The following is a 19,469-nucleotide window of genomic DNA, read 5'->3' as shown; positions in this document are numbered from 1 at the left end:
TTTAACCTATATGCAGAGTACATTATGTGAAATAACGAGCTGGATGAATCACAGACTGGAATCAAGATTGCCAGGAGAAGTATCAGCAACCTCAGATATGCAGATAATACCAGCCAAAAGCAAAGAGGAACTAAAGTGCCTCTTGATGAGGGTGAAAGAGGTGAATGAAAAAGATGGCTTAAAACTCAACATTCAGAAAACTAAGATCCATGGCTTCCAGTCCTATCACTTTATGCAAATAGATGGGGAAAAGTGGAAACAGTGACAGATTTTATTTTCCTGGGCTCCAAAATCACTGTGGAAGGTGACTGCTGCCATGAAATTAAAAGATGCTTGCTCTTTGGAAGAAAAGTTATGACAAACCTAGACAGCATAGTAAAAAGCAGAGACATTACTTTGCTGACAAAGATCCATATAGTGAAAACTGTGGTTTTTCCAGTAATCATCTATGGATGTGAGAGTTGGACCACAAAAAGTGCTGAGCACCGAAGAATTGATGCTTTTGAATTGTGATGCTGGAGAAGACTCTTGAGAGTCCCTTGGACAGCAAGGAGAACAAACCAGTCAATCCTAAAGGAAATCAACCCTGAATATTCATTGGAAGGACTGATGCTGAAGCTGAAGCTCCAATACTTCTGCCACTTGATGCAAAGAGCCAACTCATTGGTAAAGATCTGATACTGGGAAAGATTGATAGCAGGAGGAGAAAGGGGGGACAGAGGATGAGATGGTTGGATGGCATCATTGACTCAATGGACATTAATTTGAGCAAACTCTAGGAGCTAGTAAAGGACACAGAAGCCTGGTATGCTGCAGTCCTTGGAGTTGTGAAGAGTTGTACTTGACTTAGTGACTGAACAACAACAGCAGCGTCCTCAAAGTTTATCCACGTGGTAGCATTTGTCAGAATTTCCTTCCTTTTTAAGGGTGAATAATATTCCATTGTATGTATAGAGCACATTTTGTTTATCCGTTCATTTGTCGATGGACACTTGGGTTGCTCCCATGTTTTAGCTATTGTGAATAATGCTGCTATGAACAGGGGTATACAACTATCTCTTCAAGACCCTGCTTTTACTTCTTTAGGGTATGTACCCAGAAGTGAAATCACTGGATAATGTAGTAATTTTATTTTTAATTTTTTTCAGGAACTGCCATGCTGTTGTCTATAGCCACTGTACCATTTTACACGCCCAGCAACAGTGTACAAGAGTTCTGACTTATCTACATCCTTACCAACACTTGTTATTTTCTGATTTTTTGATAGTAGCCATCCTACTGGGTGTGAGGTGGTATCTCATGTCTTTAATTTGTGTCTCCCTGATGATCAGTGATGTTGAGTATTTTTGTGTGTGTGCTTATTGGCCATTTGTAAATCTTCGTTTGGAGAAATGTCTATTCAAGTCCTTTGCCCACTTTTGAACCAAGTTGCTTTTTTGTTGTTGTTGAGTATTAGGAGTTCTATATATACTCTAAATATTAATTCTGTATCAGACATGTGATTTGCAAATATTTTTCCCATTCTGTGGGCTGCCTTGTTACTCTGTGTGTATTGTTTTTAGATGCACAAAATTTTTAATTTTTCATGAAGTTCAGTTTGTCTGTTTTTTCTTTTATTGCTTTGCCTTTGGTGTCACAGTGCCAAATCCAGTAAGTATTTTCTTTATGTTTTCTTCTAAGAGTTTTATAGTTTTTAAAATATATTTATTTATTTTTTATTTATTTGGATGCCCCCGGTCTTAGTTGGGCCATGTGAGATCTAGTTCCCTGACCAGGGTTCTAACCCTAGCCCCCTGCATTGGACGACTAGAGAAATCCTGAGTTTTGTAGTTTAATATATTACATTTAAGTCTTTGATCCATTAATCCATCCAGTTAATTTTTGTGTTTATGTTAGGTAAGGGTCCAGCTTAAATTTTTTGCATGAGGGGTAAGGGACGGGTAGCTGCTTCTTTGCTGAAAGTGAAAGTCGCTCAGTTGTGTCCGACTCACTGTGACCCCATGGACTGTAGCGCACCAGGTTCCTCGCCATGGAATTCTTCAGGCAAAAATACTGGAGTGTGTAGCCTATCCCTTCTCCAGGGAATCTTCCCTACCCAGGGATCAAACCCATGTCTCCCACATTGCAGGCAGATTCTTTACCATCTGAGCCACTAGGGAAGTCCAAGAATACTGGAGTGGGTAGCCTATCCCTCTCCAGGAGATATTCCTGACCCAGGAATCAAACCTGGGTCTCCTGCATTGCAGGTGGATTCTTTACCAGCTGAGCTACCAGGGAAGCCTTAGCTACTTTGCTAAGAACTGAAATTAACCAAAATTAACCCTAATTTACCTTCCATGTCTTCTCCCCAGAAGTTGCAAGCCTTCAGTAGACTCCAGAATTCTAAAATAGTTATATCAGAGAATTCTGCCAGTGCAGTTGCTGTCTAGGGGGGAAACAGATGCAAGATGCTTCTCACTGCCATTTTCAGCTGTCGCCACAGTTTTGCCTTTTCCAGAATGTCATTTAACTGGAGTCATACCGTATGTAGCCTTTTCAGATTGACTTTGTCTGCTTAGTGATATGCAGTGGTTTCCTCCATATCTTTTCATGGCTAAATAGCTACTTTCTTTTTAGGGCTTAATGGTGCTGTGGTCCATGGGGTTGCAAAGAGTCGGACATGACAGAGTGACTGAACTAAACTGAATATTCTATTATTATTATCTGGATTATTTATTTATCCACTCACCTATTGAAGAACATTTTGGTTGCTCTCAGGTTTTGGCAATTATGAAAAAAGTTGCTATAAACATCTATGTGCAGGTGTTTGTATGGATATAAGCTTTCAACTCCTTTGGGTAAATACCTAGTTTTTAGTTTTGTAAGAAATTGCCAAACTGTCACCTAATATAATCTGCTTTTTAAAATATCTTTTTACACACTGAGTTTCTTAAACTGAAATTTCTCAAACTAGATTGATAGTCTCAGGGTTTATGAGAATGTTGAGTTTGAGAAACACTAATGTAGATGGGCATATGCTATAGAGGCTCAGAGTGTACTAGGAGCAAATGGGGAAAGATTTTGTGACAGAAATTCATTTCTCTCTCATATAGAAATCCAGATGTTGGCAATCTAGGGCTGTTATTGGGGGTTCTAACAGATGAATAAGCATATAGTGGGAGGCGACTAGCTTTCTCTGGTGCAATGGATGTAAGAGCGATTCAGCAAACAGGTGTCTATCTCCTGGAAAATTCCTGTGTTAGAGGCTAGGCATATTAGGAAATGACACAACAATGTCAGAGCTTCAGTTACTCCCACACCAGAGAGATTTATCATAGCTGATTAGGTTACAAGTCAGGCTGAGACATGAGTTGGACTTTGGCAGAGATAAAGAACTGTGGGGGAGAGACACTAGCAGTTGACCTGGGTAAAGCCTTCCCAAAAAGGATACATTTAAGTTGGGCATTCAAGTAGAATTCATTGGGCATAGTTGGGCATTCAATGCATAGAAAACAGAAGTAGAAAAAACAGGTGTGACAGATTAGGAAATTGACTCAGTTTGTGACTCAGCTTGTGACTGGGGGCTTCTCAGGTGGTGCTAATGGAAAAGAACCTGCCTGCCAGTGCAGGAAACATAAGAGATGTGAGTTTGATCCCTGATTAGGGAAGATCCCCTGGAGAAGAAAATGGCAACTCACTCCAGTATTCTTGCCTGCAGAATCCCATGGACAGAGGAGCCTGGCAGGATACAGTCCATTGGGTCGCAGAGAGTTGACACGACTGAAGCGCCTTGGCACGCATGCATGCACGTGACTGGAGCTAAGGTGCTTGATTAAAGCCAAGTTGCAAACGGTCTCTTTATGAAACATTTTCATTTTATTCTCTTGAAAATGGGTGACAAAGATGTTTTAGGTCGTAAGCATGATTAAATGTGTAATTTAGAGCAATAACTCAAGATTGATTTAGTTAGATGGGCAGCAACTAAAGACAGCAGTCCAAGTGGGAGATAATAAGGACCTGTCCTGACATAGGACAATAATAGTGTGAATACAAATAAGAAGGTACAGATTAATTAAATCCTTGAGAACTGGGACTTCCTTGGTGGTCCAGGGGCTAAGACTCAGCACTCCCCATGCAGGGACCCTGGTCAGGGAACTAGATCCTGCATGCTACTACTTAAAAAAAAGGTCCCAAATGCCAGAGCTTAAAGAGCCCATGTGCTGCAACTCAGACTCCACACAACCAAATAAATAAAAATAAATATTAAAAAAAACTTTGTACTTCAAAGGACACTATCAAGAAGGTAAAAAAGCTAGGAAATTCCCTGGCAGTCCAGTGGTTAGGACTCTGTGCTTTCACTGCTGTGGGGGGATGGGTTCAATCCCTGGTGGGGGAGCTAAAATCCCAAATGCTGCATTGTATGACCACAATAATAATTAATTAATTTTTTTTTAAAAAGTAAAAAAAACAACCCACAGAATAGGAGAAAATATTTGCAAATCATATGTCTGACAAGGGTCTGATATCCATTGTATATATATACACATATATATGTGTGTGTGTGTGTATATATATGTATATATATATATATATATATGTAGACTCTTAAAAAATCAACAGCAGAAAGGCAAACAACCCAATTAGAAAATGGGCAAAAGATTGAACAAACATTTCTCCAAAGAAGATATGCAACTAGCCAACAAGCACATGAAAGATGTTCAATATCACTAGCCATAAGGGAAATGCAAGTCCAAACCACAAGGAGGATAACATTTCATATCCACTAGGATGGCTAGAATCAAAAGGACAGATAACAAGTAACAACAAAGATATGGAGAAATTGGAACCCTCATACATTTCTGGTGGGAAAATAAAATGGTGTAGCTTCTTTGGAAAACAATTTGGAAGTTCCTCAGAAAGTTAGAGTTACCATTTGACCCAGCAATTCCACTTCTAGATATATACCCAAGAGACATGAAAACATATGTCCACACAAAGACTTGTGCAGGAATGAAAGCAGCATTATTCATAATAGCCAAAAAATCTATCAACTCATGAATGGAGAAACAAAATAAATGGCATATCCATATAAGGCATATTTTTCAGCCTAAAAAGGATTGAAGTACTGATACATGCTACAATGTTTGTCCTGAAAATATACTAATTGACAGAAACTAGATACAAAAGGTTAAATATTGTATTATTCCATCTTCATGAAATGTCCAGAATAGGCAAACCCTATTTGATGTTTGCTAGGGGCTGATGAAGAAGAGAGAATTAAGAATCACAGTTAATTTGGCCTGTTTTGGGGTGATGAAAGTAGAAGGTGGTGATGATTGTACAACTTTGTGAATGCACTGAAAATCACTGAATTGCATACTGTAAAATGATGACTTATATGGCATGTACATTATACCTCAATTAAAGATTCCCCCCTCCAAAAAAAGTAATTCTATAGAATTTGATAATTGACATTTGAGATAAGTGAGAGAAAGCCAAAGAACAAGTTTCTATCTTGAGGGATTAGGTGCATAGTAATGCCAGTATTAAAATGAGGGTTAGGGTTGGAGGTGGGACATCAGCAGAAGTAGGCCTGGAAGTAAAGATTATGAGTTTAATTTAGAAAATGTTTAGGGTACTTCCCTGTTAGTCCAGTGGTTAAGACATTGCCTTCCAATGCTGGGGTTTTGGGTTTGATCCTCGGTGAGGGAGCTAAGATCCCACATGCCCCTTGGACAAAAAGACGAAACATAAAACAGAAACAATAGTGTAGCAAATTCAATAAAAGACATTTTTTGAAAAGAAAATATTTGGGATTTCCCTAGTGGTCCTTTGGTTAGGACTCGGCACTTTCACTGCCGGTGCCCAGGTTCAGTCCCTGGTCGGGGAATTAAGATCCCACAAGCCACGCAGCACAGCAAAAAGAAAAAAGAGGGAGAGAAAATACTGACTTTTCAGTTGTCTGTAGAGGACTCTTTGGGGAGCAGTTCAAAAAACTTAAGTCTAGACATGAAAAGACAGATAAGAGTTAAGAGATTTAGACTTAGGGTCATCCAGATTTGAGTGATAGCTGAAACCAGAGAGAAGTTATGGTAGCATTCAGCAAAGAGTTGGGACCTCGGGAGATTTGTTTGAACCAAGAAGTAGGTTGAATTAAAAAATACAAAACAAAAACCTGTGAATCTAGAAAAGAGCATTAGAAAGATAGAAGGAAAACCAAGATGGAACAAGGTCTCAGATACCTGGGAAGTTTGTGGTATTCTGTAGGAAAGGGGTAAGAGGAGCCCTGAACCCAAAGTCACAGCTTACTAACTGCTCTAATTTCCCACTAAGAATCAGATTTTAAAACAGCGATTTCTGCTTCACCTTTTTTTTTTCTGTGTTGCAACTGCAAAGGAACCAAAGAACATAAACTTTGAGAGCTATGTCACTTTGAGAAATAAAATTATGTCAAGTACAAGGGTAGAAGGACATTTTGTACTGAAATAGCAGGACGTTTCATTCCCAGAAGGCAACTCAGAAGTAAGAAGCATTGTAGAGCCCCAAATGGACTGAGGGGCTGGATTTTAGAAAGGCTGGCTTTATTTTCATTCTGGGTTCTCTGTTGCCCTGCCTTATGGTAGTTTTCTACTGCCAGAGCCTACACATGGGAACTAGGTGAAGAGCACATTGTTTGACTAAGGCACAAATGTTTGAAACTATTAATATCTTAATTCTTATATACAATCCTACTAAAGAAAAAAGCCTCTCTAAACAAAAATCTCTTATTTTTATCCATGAGTCTCCCAGAAGACTCCAAATCCCAGAATTCTGCAATTAATGTTTTGATCAAGGATGTGCAAAACTTTTTGTACAAGTGTTACAATCTAATAGAAATCTTAACTAGCTCCTATTGAGGTGGCCAGGACTAGGGTATAGTTTTTATTTGCTTTTCCTTTCTATTTTTAAAGTTGCTTCTCTAATAATAGGCCCCCCAAAAAATACTAAAGAGAGACCTAAAGATTTGGTATTCTTCTTTATGAAATAGGTCTTGATTAGTCTTTTTCTTTCTATAAATGAGGAAATCAAGGCAGAAAGAAGCTGGTTAGAAATTATAAAGCTGGGGCTTCCCTGGTGGCTCAGTGGTAAAGAATCCACCTGCCAATGTAGGAGACTTGAGTTTGATCCCTGATCTGGGAAGATCCCATATGCCATGGAGCAGCTAAGTCCATACGCCGCAACTACTGAGCCTGTGCTCTAAAGCCCAGGAGCGGCAACTACTGAGCCTGCATGCTGCAGCTACTGAAGCCTACCTGCCCTAGAGCCAGTACTCTGCAACAAGAGAAGTCACTGCAATAAGAAGCCTGTGCACCATGACTAGAGAGTAGCCCCTGCTCACCACAACTAGAGAAAAAAAGCCCTTGCAGCAAAGAAGACCCAGCACAGCTTAAATAAATAAATGAACAAAATTTAAAAAAAGAAATGACGAAGCTGATTTGAAATGATGAATCACTGCAGACTGCTGATTAAAGCCCTGGAGATGCCTGATGTCAGGAGTCTATTTTCAGCCATCTCCCCCTGTAGCTGGAGATTGTTGAAATGATGTCAACGTTTATTGTATGTTCATTTCAGAAGTGTGCAAAAATATTTGACTTTTTAATTTTTCTTGAGCATTTCATGATTTATGAAACCTTTCATATGCATTATCTTATTTTAACCTTACCTCCACTCTGAGAGATGGAAAATTTAGATTTTATCATCACTGTTTTATAAGTGGAGGGATTGAGAGAGGTGTAGCAGTTTGCCCAAATTCACATTTTTTCCAAGTGGTGACATAGTACTAACTCTCAATCTTGTGACTTCTAGTATCTTTCCATAAGACACGTTGCCTTTAAAGTCTGGTCAGTGCTTCATTGTATGCCTTTTCTTTTAAAACAGACTCAAACAAAGGACTTTTTATTCCCTTCCCTAACCGGGAAATAAAGGACTCCCTAACAAGTTCTTCTGCAACCCAGGGCAGTGTTATACCAGATGAGAAATTAGACCCTTTCCTATTGGGAACACAGGTAATGTATTCACCCTCCTGCTAGATCTATTGACTAGTCAATGATTAATGCTAATAATCCAGTAGATTCTCAGTTACTTGTGAAATTCTAAGAGGACTTTAAGGTTTTTTTCTCTTTTTTAAAAAAATTTTATTTGGGGAAAATTGCTTTACAATGTTGTGTTAGTCTCTGTTGTACAACAACGCAAATCAACCATAATTATACATGTATTACCTCCCTCTCAAGCCTCCCTCCCCTCCCCTCACTCCCCCCTCTAGGTCATCACAGAGTGCCAGGCTGGGCTCCCTGTGTTACACAGCAGCTTCTTACCAGCCGTCTGTTTTACACATGGTAGTGTATATATGTCAATGCTACTTTCTCTGTTCGTCCCCCTCTCTCCTTTCCCCACTGTGTTCACAAGTCCATCCTCTATATCTGAGTCTCCATTCCTTCCCTGCAAATAGGTTTATCAATGCCATTTTTCTAGATTCCATATATATGTGTTAATATATATTTGTTTTTCTCTTTCTGCTTGCTTCACTATGTATAACAGGCTCTAGTGTCATCTACCTCACTCAAACAGACTCAAGTTTGTTCTTTTTTATGGCTGAGAAATACTCCATTGTATATATGTACCACATCTTATTTATCCTTTCAACTGTTGATGGACATGTAGATTGCTTCCAATGTCCTAGCTATTGTAAATCGTGCTGCTATAAACATTGGGGTACATGTGTCTTTTTCAGTTATGGTTTTCTCAGGGTATATGCCCAGCAGTAGAATTGCTGGATCATATGGTAGTTTTATTCTAAGGTTTTTTTTTTAAGGACTCTCCATACTGTTCTCCATAGCGGGTGTTTCAATTTACATTCCCACCAGCAGTGTAGGAGGTGGAGTGTAGTTGATTTATAATGTTGTTAGTTTCTGCTGTACAGCAAAGTGAATCAGTTATACATATATCCACTCTTTTCTCAGATTTTTTTCCCATATAGGTCATTATAGAGTGTCAAGTAGAATTCCCTGTGGTATAAAGTGAAAGTCACCCAGGCATGTCTGACTCTCTTCGACTCCATGGACTATATAGTCCTTGGAATTCTCTAGGCCAGAATACTAGAGTGGGTATCCTTTCCCTTCTCCAGGGGATCTTCCCAACCCAGGGATCAAACCCAGGTCTCCTGCATTGCAGACAGACTCTTTACCAGCGGAGACACAAGGGAAGCCCAAGAATACTGGAGTAGATAGCCTATCCCTTCTCCAGCAGATATTCCCAACCCAGGAATCGAACCAGGGTCTCCTGCATTACAGGTGGATTCTTTACCAACTGAGCTATCAGGGAAGCCCCTTTATTTACAAGACAGAGTCACAAATGTAAAAAACAATTTTATGGTTACCACGGGGGAAAGGAGGGGAGGGATAAATTGGGAGATTGGAATTGACATATACACACTAAGTAGTGTGACTCTGTCTTGTAAATAAGTTCATTTGTACTTTTTTTTTTTTTAAGATTCCACATGTAAGTGGTATCATATGATATTTGTCTTTGTCTGACCTAAGAGGATTTTTTGATGAAAGCATGTTAGACACTTAAAAAGGAAAGCACAAGACAGGATGCAAAGAGGCTTCTCCATTAATTTTAGCCTCCCCTTTCCCTCTCGCCTAGTACCTGATCAAATGTACATATAATTTTAGCACATTGTGTGCCAGGCATTTTGGCACTCAAGCAGGAATACAGCTGTTACAGATTTGGGCTGATTTTCAGTTTTCTCCTCTCTTCCCAGTGTCTCCATTTCCTGTTACCTGGCTTCTTTACATTTTCTACGTCTTAGCCTTTTAATTACTGGATTCTTAACATCTCAGGGATGGCTCTCCTGCTTCTTGGGCAATGAAGAGGCAGAGATCATGCAAGATGGGGGAAGAATTCAAAAAGTTTTTAGAGAAAAAATTGGTGGGAGTCCATTACTTATTTATATGAATGAATATGATGCAGGAAGCAGAATCAATGACTTTATATTCAACTTCTTTTGTTTGCATTTTGTTTGATAAGTTATTGAGCAGTAAATTTGCTGAAAATATCCAGAAGGAGAAAGAAAAGAAGGAAAGACTGATTAATCCACAATTTGGATAATCAATGCTATATACAAGGAAAAAGTAAGATTTCCTTTCAGGTTGAATTTTTATAATGCCTTCATTTTATAAAAGGACAGATTAGCATTTAGTTGGTTTCTTTGTTTTTGGAGATTCTCCTTGGGTAATTTAGGAACTACTTCAATTACCATTTTTTAAAAAACTTGGTATTGTTTTAAAGAAAATGGAGACAAAAGTATACTCTATATCTACATGCATGTGTGTGCTCAGTCGTGTCTGATTCTTTGTGACCTCAGGGACTGTAGCTTGCTTGCCAGGCTCCTCTGTCCTTGCCACTTCTTCCTTCAGGGGACCTTCACAACCCAGGAATCAAACATGTGTCTCCTGCATTGGCAGGCAGATTCTTTACCGATGAGCCATTGGGAAAGCCTTACTCTAATTTACAGTTAACATTAAATAGCACTTTTTATATTAAAAAAAAAAAACAGCCTTTTACTTCGTTGCAGCCGAGAAAGCAACATGGGTCACCAGCAGCTCTACTGGAGCCATCCGAGAAAATTCGGCCAGGGTTCTCGCTCTTGCCGGGTCTGCTCAAACCGGCACGGTCTGATCTGGAAATACAGCCTTAATATGTGCTGCCAGTGTTTCCGCCAGTATGCGAAGGACATCGGCTTCATTAAGTTGGACTAACCGAACTTCCTTAGATGGCTCATCCAGCACATCAACCTTAGGTGGAAATGATACTAGCTATTTGTATACAAAATAAAAGTTTTCAAAAAAAAAAAAAGTTTTCAAAACTTCAAAAAAAATAAAATAAAATAAAATTTAAATAAATAAATAAATAAAACCCCAAAACTTTGAAATAACTTCTTGAAGTGAGTGGCAAGAGGAAATTGAATAAATAGCCTGCTTTATGTCCTCTTAGTTTAAGAAATAGGAAGTAGGATTTCTTTCTCTGTGTAACTACCGAAAAGATACTGAATACTTGAAGATGGTTTTTTAAAAAGCAAACTCTAGATGGCTTTCTAGATGCAAAAATAGGAAGTCAAGAGATACCTGGAGTAACAGGCAAATTTGGCCTTGGAGTACAAAACGAAGCAGGTCAAAGGCTAACAGAGTTTTGCCAAGAGAATGCACTGGTCATAGCAAACACCCTCTTCCAACAACAAAAGAGAAGACTCTACACATGGATATCACCAGATGGTCAATACCAAAATCAGATTGACTGTATTCTTTGCAGCCAAAGATGGAGAAGCTCTATACAGTCGAGAAAAACAAGACCGGGAGCTGACTGTGGCTCAGATCATGAACTCCTTATTGCCAAATTCAGACTTAAAATGAAAAAAGTAGGGAAAACCACCACACCATTCAGGTATGACCTAAATCACATCCCTCACGATTATACAGCGGAAGTGACAAATAGATTCAGGGGATTAGATCTGATAGACAGAGTGCCTGAAGAACTGTGGAGGTTCGTGACATTGTATAAGAGGCAGTGATCAAGACCATCCCCAAGATAAATGCGAAAAGGCAAAATAGTTGTCTGAGGAGGTCTTACAAATAGCTGTGTAAAGAAGAGAAGTTAAAGGCAAAAGAGAAAAGGAAAGATACACCCATTTGAATCCAGAGTTCCAAAGAATAGCAAGGAGAGATAAGAAAGCCTTCCTCAGTGATCAATGCAAAGAAATAGAGGAAAACAATAGAATGGGAAAGACTAGCGGTCTCTTCAAGAAAATTAGAGATACCAGGGGAACATTTCATGCAAAGATGAGTGCAATAAAGGACAGAAATGTATGGACCTAACAGAAGCAGAAAATATTAAGAAGAGGTGGCAAGAATACACAGAACTATACAAAAAAGATCTTCATGACTCAGATAACCACAATGGTGTGATCACTCACCTAGAGCCAGACATCGTGGAATGCGAAGTCAAGTGGGTCTTAAGAAGCGTCACTACAAACAAAGCTTGTGGAGGTGATGGAATTCCAGTTGAGCTATTTCAAATCCTAGAAGATGATGCTTTGAAAGTGCTGCACTCAATATGCCAGCAAATTTGGAAAACTCAGCAGTGGCCCTGGGACTGGAAAAGGTGAGTTTTCATTCCAATCCCAAAGAAAGGCAATGCCAAAGAATGTTCAAACTACCACACAATTGCACTCATCTCACATGCTAGCAAAGTAATGCTCAAGATTCTCCAAGCCAGGCTTCAACAGTATGTGAACTGTGAACTTCCAGATGTTCAAACTGGATTTAGAAAAGGCAGAGGAACCAGAGATCAAATTGCCAACATCCATTGGATCATCGAAAAAGCAAGAGAGTTCCAGAAAACATCTACTTCTGTTTTATTGACTACGCCAAAGCCTTTGTGTAGATCACAATAAACTGTGCAAAATTCTTAAAGAGATGGGAATACCAGACACCTGACCTGCCTCCTGCCAAATCTGTATGCAGGTCAGGAAGCAACAGTTAGAACTGGACATGGAACAGCAGACTGGTTGCAAATCGGGAAAGAAGTACATCAAGGCTGTATATTGTCACCCTGCTTATTTAACATATGCAGAGTACATCATGTGAAATGCCGGAATGGATGGAGCACAAACTGGAATCAAGATCACTGGGAGAAATATCAATAACCTCAGATATGCAGATGACACCACCCTTATGGCAGAAAGCGAAGAACTAAAGAGCCTCTTGATGAAAGTGAAAGGAGAGTGAAAAACTTGGCTTAAAACTCAACATTCAGGAAACTAAGATCACGGCATCTGGTCCCATCACTTCATGGCAAATAGATGGGGAAACAGTGGAAACAGTGACAGACTTTATTTTTGGGGGCTCCAAAATCACTGCAGATGGTGACTGCAGACATGAAATTAAAAGACACTTATTCCTTGTAAGAAAAGCTATGACCAACCTAGACAGCATATTAAAAAGCAGAGACATTACTTTGCCAACAAGTAATGTCTATCTAGTCAAAGCTATGGTTTTTCCAGTAGTCATGTCTGGATGTGAGAGTTGGACTATGAAGAAAGCTGAGCAATCAAAGAATTGATGCTTTTGAACTGTGGTGTTAGAGAAGACTCTTGAGAGTATCTTGGACTGCAAGGAGATCCAACCAGTCAATCCTAAAGGAAATCAGTCCTGAATGAATATTCACTGGAAGGCCTGATGCTGAAGCTGAAGCTCCAATACTTTGGCCACCTGATGCAAAGAACTGACTCATTGGAAAAGACCCTGATGCTGGGAAAGACTGAAGGCGGGAGGAGAAGGGGACGACAGAGGGCGACAGAGAATGAGATGGTTGGATAGCATCACCGACTCAGTGGACATGAGTTTTGAGTAAGTTTCGGGAGTTGGTGATGGACAGGGAAGCCTGGCATGCTGCAGTCCATGGGGTCACAAAGAGTTGGACACAACTGAGCTACTAACTGAATTGAGATGGCTTTCTACTTTGTATAAATCCTTGCTTAATTATGCCTTAGATTAATTTTCAGCCTATTATAAGTCCCAGTAGCTCCTGTGCTTGATGCTTAGCTTTACCAGAGGTAATATAAATATGTGAGTTCTTTAAACAGAAATAAGTTGGGAAAGGTGGTACCATCTAAACTCTATGCTGAGTTATCAAAAACAGAGAAAATAGAATATCTCACTGTTTAGTGTGAGATATCTAAAGAGTATTTTATCTTTGCAAGGCATCTCTTTATCTGCTCCAAAACAACTCTAGAAACTCTTTGCATTGTGGCTAGTTTAAAGAATTTTTTTTCCCCAATTTTATTTAGTTTTTTTATTTTGGTCCCTAGTTTGCAAGGATGGACTTGCTTACTAACAGGGAAGTGTTCTGAACCCTTCCCCCTCTCTGTTCTAGTTAAACTCATGTCTGAATGCCCACTGACACTTTTCTAACCTTTAAACCTTTTCTTTTTAGATGCAGGAAGTGGCAAGAAGAGAGATGACAAGTGAGAATAACCAGGAAGATGGTAAATATTTTGCTTACAATATTTTTCTTCATGCCAGTCAGAGAAATCTAAATGTGATGGGATTTGAGAGAAGATGGAGGGAGATGTCTCTGTCCGGGGGCACTACACGATGAATTCTTTTCTGCTGTCATAAAGGGCTGCCCTGAATGCTTAGTGACCTCTGAGGTTTTTCTAGTTGAAGAGACGATAGTCTTGACTTCCTTTATTCTTGACTTTTTGTATTGACTATTACTTGTTTCTTTTACCTTTCTTGACTTCTTTTGGATTTATTATGTTTTTATTCACCAATTTTTCTTTCTGCTAATTTATAAGTTATACACTTTTTCTGTGCTTTTGATCTTATTATGCCCCAAATTATAATATGTGTCCTTAACTTGTTCAATTTTAAAATTAATCAACACCTTAACACTTCTCTTGGAAAATTCAAAGAACTTAAAGTACTTTACTCCTTTTAATCCCTCCTGATTAGTGTATTATTATTATGGATTTTAATTATATTTTTAAAAACTCACTAGATACTATTTTTATAAAGTCAATGTTTATTTAAGCTTATCCATATATTTACTACTTTGTTTTGCTTTTTATTTCTTCTTCTTCTTTTTTTTTCTTCTTCTTTTTTTAATCCTAGACTTCCCTTCTGAGATAATTTTCCTGTAGTTCATAGTACATCTTTTAGAATTTTCTTTAGTGTATGTCTACTGGTAATGAATTCTTTCAGCTTTTGATTGTCTGAAAATGCCCCTATCTCACTATAATTCTTAAAGGGTATTTTGGTTGGGTATAAATTTCTATGTTGGCAGTTATTTCTTTCAAAATATTGAAGGTATTCCACTGTAGTCTGTCTTTTATGGTTGCTTTTGAGATGTTAGCTAGAAATTTGTCACTCCTGCAAGGATAATGTTTTTTTCTTCTGGCTGCTTTTAAGATTTTCCAATTGTGTTTGATTTTTTTGTGATTTCACTATGATGTGTGAATTTCTTTTTATTTATCTTGTTTGGTATTTATTGCACTTGAATTGGTACATTCTGTCTCATTATTTCTGCAGAGTGCTTCAAAAATAATGTGTCCTGTTTTTTCTGTCTTGTCCCTCTATAACTCTTGATTAAGTGAATATATGTCAGAGACTTTTACATTGTCCTCTTTGCCTCTTATTCTTTCACATAATTCATCTTTTTTGTTTGATCTACATTCTGGATAATTCCTTCTGACCCATACTTTAAATTCATTCTTTTCAGCTGTGTCTAATCTGCTGTTAAGCTTGTTTGCTGAATTCTTAATTTCACTAGTTTTATTTTCAGTTTTATAAATTTGATTTGGTTCTTTTTCAAATCTTCTGGGCCACTTTTTTTTTTTTAATTAATTAATTTATTTATTTATTCAGTGGGTTTTGTCATACATTGACACGAACTGGGCCACTTTTTATAAGCAGAAATTTCCCAGATGTTTTATATCTTTAAACATAGTAAAAATAGCCATTGTGTAAGCTGCATCTATTAATTCCAATTTTTGTGTGCCTGTGTTGTCTGTTTTTTCCTACTCATTCTCACTTGTCTTATTTCCTTTTTTGTTTGCTTTGGCTAATTGCTGGATATTATATTTTAAAAACTATTTGTAGGAATGGTTTAAAGTCTTACAAGGTATCTTTTCCAGATTAGACTTTCATTTGCTTCTACCAGTTAGCTAGGGGACTATCAATCTGGGATCATCTTAATCCATGCTCAAAATTTGAGGTTCCCTGGATCACCCAGATAATGCAAACCTGGATTACCAGTGTATAAGGGCTAGTTTATTCCAAGTTTACCTTCATTCTGAAAATTGTATCCTGCTTAGGTTCCCATCTTAATGTTGGATAGGTGGTGAGGAGGTGGTTTCTCATACTCTTTACCTTGGATGAATCCTGGACTAGGATTTTATACCTTTTACCCTAAATCTCCTTAGAGAAAAAGTGACTTTAAGTGCTAGTGTCATCTATAAGAGTTATTGCTGTTTTCTAGATTTTGGCCTAGAAACTCCTCACTAGCTTGTTAGCTCTTTAATGCTTTTAAGGCTATATATATGATCCCCCTTTTTAGATATCTTCAACAGGAGGGATAGTCTGAATTATTTAATCTCATTACATGTTCTTAGATTCTTTTTCTTACATAAAAATATTGTTCTCTAACATTTCTTCCACTGTATGGACTGGTGCTTAGTAAAAACATTGATATTCTTAAAGATTCTATAGAGATAGAAAGTTCCACTGTTCTAAGTTAATGTGACTAACTCAGGAAGGCCTTCAAACATATGAATATCTGAAAACCCCAAAGAACACAGAGACTTCTCTCTTTGTCTGATGCTTTAGTTGCCCCACTCTGAAGCTTTTCAGCTTTCAGCTGTATCAGATTCTGATACAGCTGGCTGAGAGAAATGTTTTGGAATTGGTTTAGGGGTTTTCATAGGTTTTGCATTTCCTGTCATTTAATTGGCTTATGATAGTGGTTCCCATGGAGAAGGCAATGGCAACCCACTCCAGTACTCTTGCCTGGAGAATCCCATGGAGGGAGAAGCCTGGTGGGCTGCCGTCTATGGGGTCTCACAGAGTTGGATACGACTGAAATGACTTAGCAGCAGCAGCAGCAGTAGTTCCCAGTGTGTGAACCTGTATCCTCTGGGTGGAGATTCGGAGTGGGAATGGGTTTAGCTTTATTGTGAGGAGTCTGTGAAATGAGAGACCTACCAACTGTTGTCCATAGACTGAATACATAAGACCCCAACTTTTGTCATGTGGGGGTGCACCAAAATAGTAGAAGTGTAAATATAGAAAACTCTGACACTACAGTTTTTGAAGGAAATTCCTAGGAAATTAGGTTGACATAAAATTTATCTCCAGAATGTTATAGTCTTTACTGTTTACACAATGTCCAGCATGTTTTGTTGTTCTTTGTTGTAGGAATCCCTCCATAATTTTATGCTACCACTTATAAAAATTATAAACCATCTCTTCCTGAGAACTGTTTTTTTTTTTTTTTTTGTAGACAAGAGTTTATCTAGTGAACAAGGCTACTCTAAAAATTCTCACTGTCTTTTTTTTCCCCCGCTTGGTGATGGTTAGAAATCAGACGCTACTCACCTCATCAGTTGACAGTTCGATCCCCAGAGAAGATGGCTAAAGAAGGGTACCGAATATCTTTTTTGGACAAGTCTTCAGGTTCTTCTCCAGAAAAGGACTTGATACCAAAACCTGATACTTATCAGCTTACCCATGATGCCTCATTGGGTAAACGCCTGGATGTGGGTGATTCTAGCCAGATTCATCCCTATCAGTTACCTTCAGATGTTGGTCTAGAAAATTATGATAGTCACTATTCTCAAAATCTGTCCCTTCACGGAAGTATTGGTAAAAGGCCTCAGAGAAACAAGAACTACCGAGAATATAGCACAAAGCCTTCAAATAACATGAAAGCCACCACATCCCACTCCTGTGGAGACTTACTGACTTCTCTGTCAAACCCTGACTCCAGCACTGGAAGGCTTTTGAAGCTTAGTTCAGGTAATAGCTTCCTATCAGTTTGTAGGCCTCTTTTCTTTAATAGGTGTAAAGATTGAAGTTTAACTGCATATTTTGGAATAAATATTTCTTACATTGGGGAATTCCCTGTCAGTCCAATGGTTAGGATTCTGTGCTTTCACTGCTGAGGGTGTGGGTTCAGTTCCTGGCTGGGGAACTAAAATATCCTGCAAACTTCATGGTGTGGCCAAAAGTAAATAAATAAATCGTGACCAGTAGTCAGAGCCTCGAGAAATCTACAGGGTATGAGTTTAACAAGATAGATATATTAGAGAAAATTCGTATAAATGCAAACTTGATAACTATGTGTTATTTCAGTTAAATAGCATCCTGGGATATATTTCTGGTAACATTTAGTCTTCTCTGGTCTCAATCACTTCTATTCAGAGTTACTTTTTCAGAAAAAGCTAGTTTTAAGAAAGTAAGTGTTGGAGACCACTCTTTAGTTGTGTATTTATTCAACAAAATGTGTTAAATACCTACTATATGCCAAATGCTATTCTAGCTCTGTAGATAACATAGCAAACAAAAGTGAAATTCCATGTGTATTTTTGCATTAGTAAAAAAGGTCCCTACTTTCATGGAAATTCTAAAGAGGTAAGACAGATGATAAAATAAATTATAAATATAGAAGCCAGCTTATGATAAGTGTTGTGAAGAAAAATAACATAAGGGTATTAGAGAATGGCTTCCCAGGTGGCTCCAGCAGTAAAGAACCCTCCTGCCAATGTAGGAGACATAAGAGACATGGGTTTGACCCCTGGGTCAGGAAGATCCCCTGGAGGAGGGCCTGGCAGCCCACTCCAGTATTCTTACCTGGAGAATCCCATGGACAGAGGAGCTTGGTGGGCTATAGTGCATAAGGTCACAAAGAGTCGGACACGACTGAAGCAACTTAGCACGCACACGTGCACATAGCACTTATTAGAGAGCAATATGAAGGAGGTAAAGCTTTAGATGGAATGATCAGGGAAAGCTTCTCAAATGAGAAGTAAAAGTACAGGCTTGAATAAAATGCATGTGAGTCATGTGGATAACTTGCGGGGGGGTGGGGGGAGAGAAGTTTTAGACAGTGGAAATATTAAGTGCAAAGTTCCTGAAACTGGAACATGCTTCGCATGTTCAAGGAACAATGAGGAAGCAGGGCTGCTACAGCAGAGTGAGGTAGATGAGGTGTATAGATAAAGTCAGATAATCAGACATTCATTCTGGGTCAGATCAGGAGCTGTTGGAGAGTTTGTAGCAGACAAGTGACAACTAACTTAAAAATTACTCTTGCTGCTTAGTTGAGAATAGACAATGGGGAGCAAGGACAGAAGTTTCTAAAATTCTAAAAGATCAGAATCTGGATAAGAGATGATGGTAAAAAAAAAAAAAGAGAGAGAGATATGATGGTAACTTGAACTAGAGAGAAAGCAGTATAGGTGGTAAGAAATAGATTCTGAATATGTTCCAAAGATAACACTCCATGATTTGCTGCTGGGTTGAGGATGAAGTATGAGAGAAAGCAAGTCAAGTGTAACTCTCAGGTTTCAAGTCTGAATAAATGGAAGGATGGAGTTACCATTTACTCAGATGGAAAAGAGTATGAGGAACAGGTTTTAGGATAGACACCAAGAGTTGGTCTTAGACATGTTGAGTTTGAGGTGCCTATTAAAACTTCTCAGAGATGCCAATTTGATAATTAGATATATTAGTCTGGAGTTCAGGGAAGAAGGTGGGGCTGGGAATTAAAAGTGTGTGGATGGCCTTAAAACAGATTGGGTATAATCTCCCCAAGGGGGTAAATATAGATAGAAAAGATATCTGAGGACTAACTTGAGTCCTCCAACAATTAGAAATCTCGTTAATGAAGAGAAA

The 19,469-nt window shown here is 38.5% G+C and overlaps 2 protein-coding genes across 2 annotated transcripts in view; both read left to right on the top strand.

Moving 5' to 3' along the window:
• The window catches only part of LRRC36 (leucine rich repeat containing 36), a 61,345-nt gene that overhangs the window by 28,753 nt on the left and 13,123 nt on the right, over nt 1-19,469 (top strand). The window contains exons 6-8 of the mRNA XM_043436305.1: nt 7,897-8,024; nt 14,011-14,062; nt 17,154-17,591. Coding sequence (XP_043292240.1) covers nt 7,897-8,024; nt 14,011-14,062; nt 17,154-17,591 — 618 coding nt within the window. The remainder of the gene's footprint in view (nt 1-7,896; nt 8,025-14,010; nt 14,063-17,153; nt 17,592-19,469) is intronic.
• LOC122420809 (40S ribosomal protein S29-like) lies at nt 10,580-10,813 on the top strand. Its single transcript, XM_043436307.1, has one exon. It carries the CDS (start codon nt 10,608-10,610, stop codon nt 10,776-10,778), a length of 171 nt encoding a protein of 56 aa, XP_043292242.1. The 5' UTR covers nt 10,580-10,607; the 3' UTR covers nt 10,779-10,813.

Source organism: Cervus canadensis, chromosome 18, assembly GCF_019320065.1.
Source record: "Cervus canadensis isolate Bull #8, Minnesota chromosome 18, ASM1932006v1, whole genome shotgun sequence".
NCBI lineage: Eukaryota > Metazoa > Chordata > Mammalia > Artiodactyla > Cervidae > Cervus > Cervus canadensis.
The sequence above is the reverse complement of the archived record's forward strand: the minus strand, read 5'-3'. Positions and strand labels throughout refer to the sequence as shown.

Bases quoted from the DNA above. Each gene is read 5' to 3' on its own strand.
- LOC122420809 (XM_043436307.1), top strand. From the start codon at position 10,608: ATGGGTCACCAGCAGCTCTACTGGAGCCATCCGAGAAAATTCGGCCAG.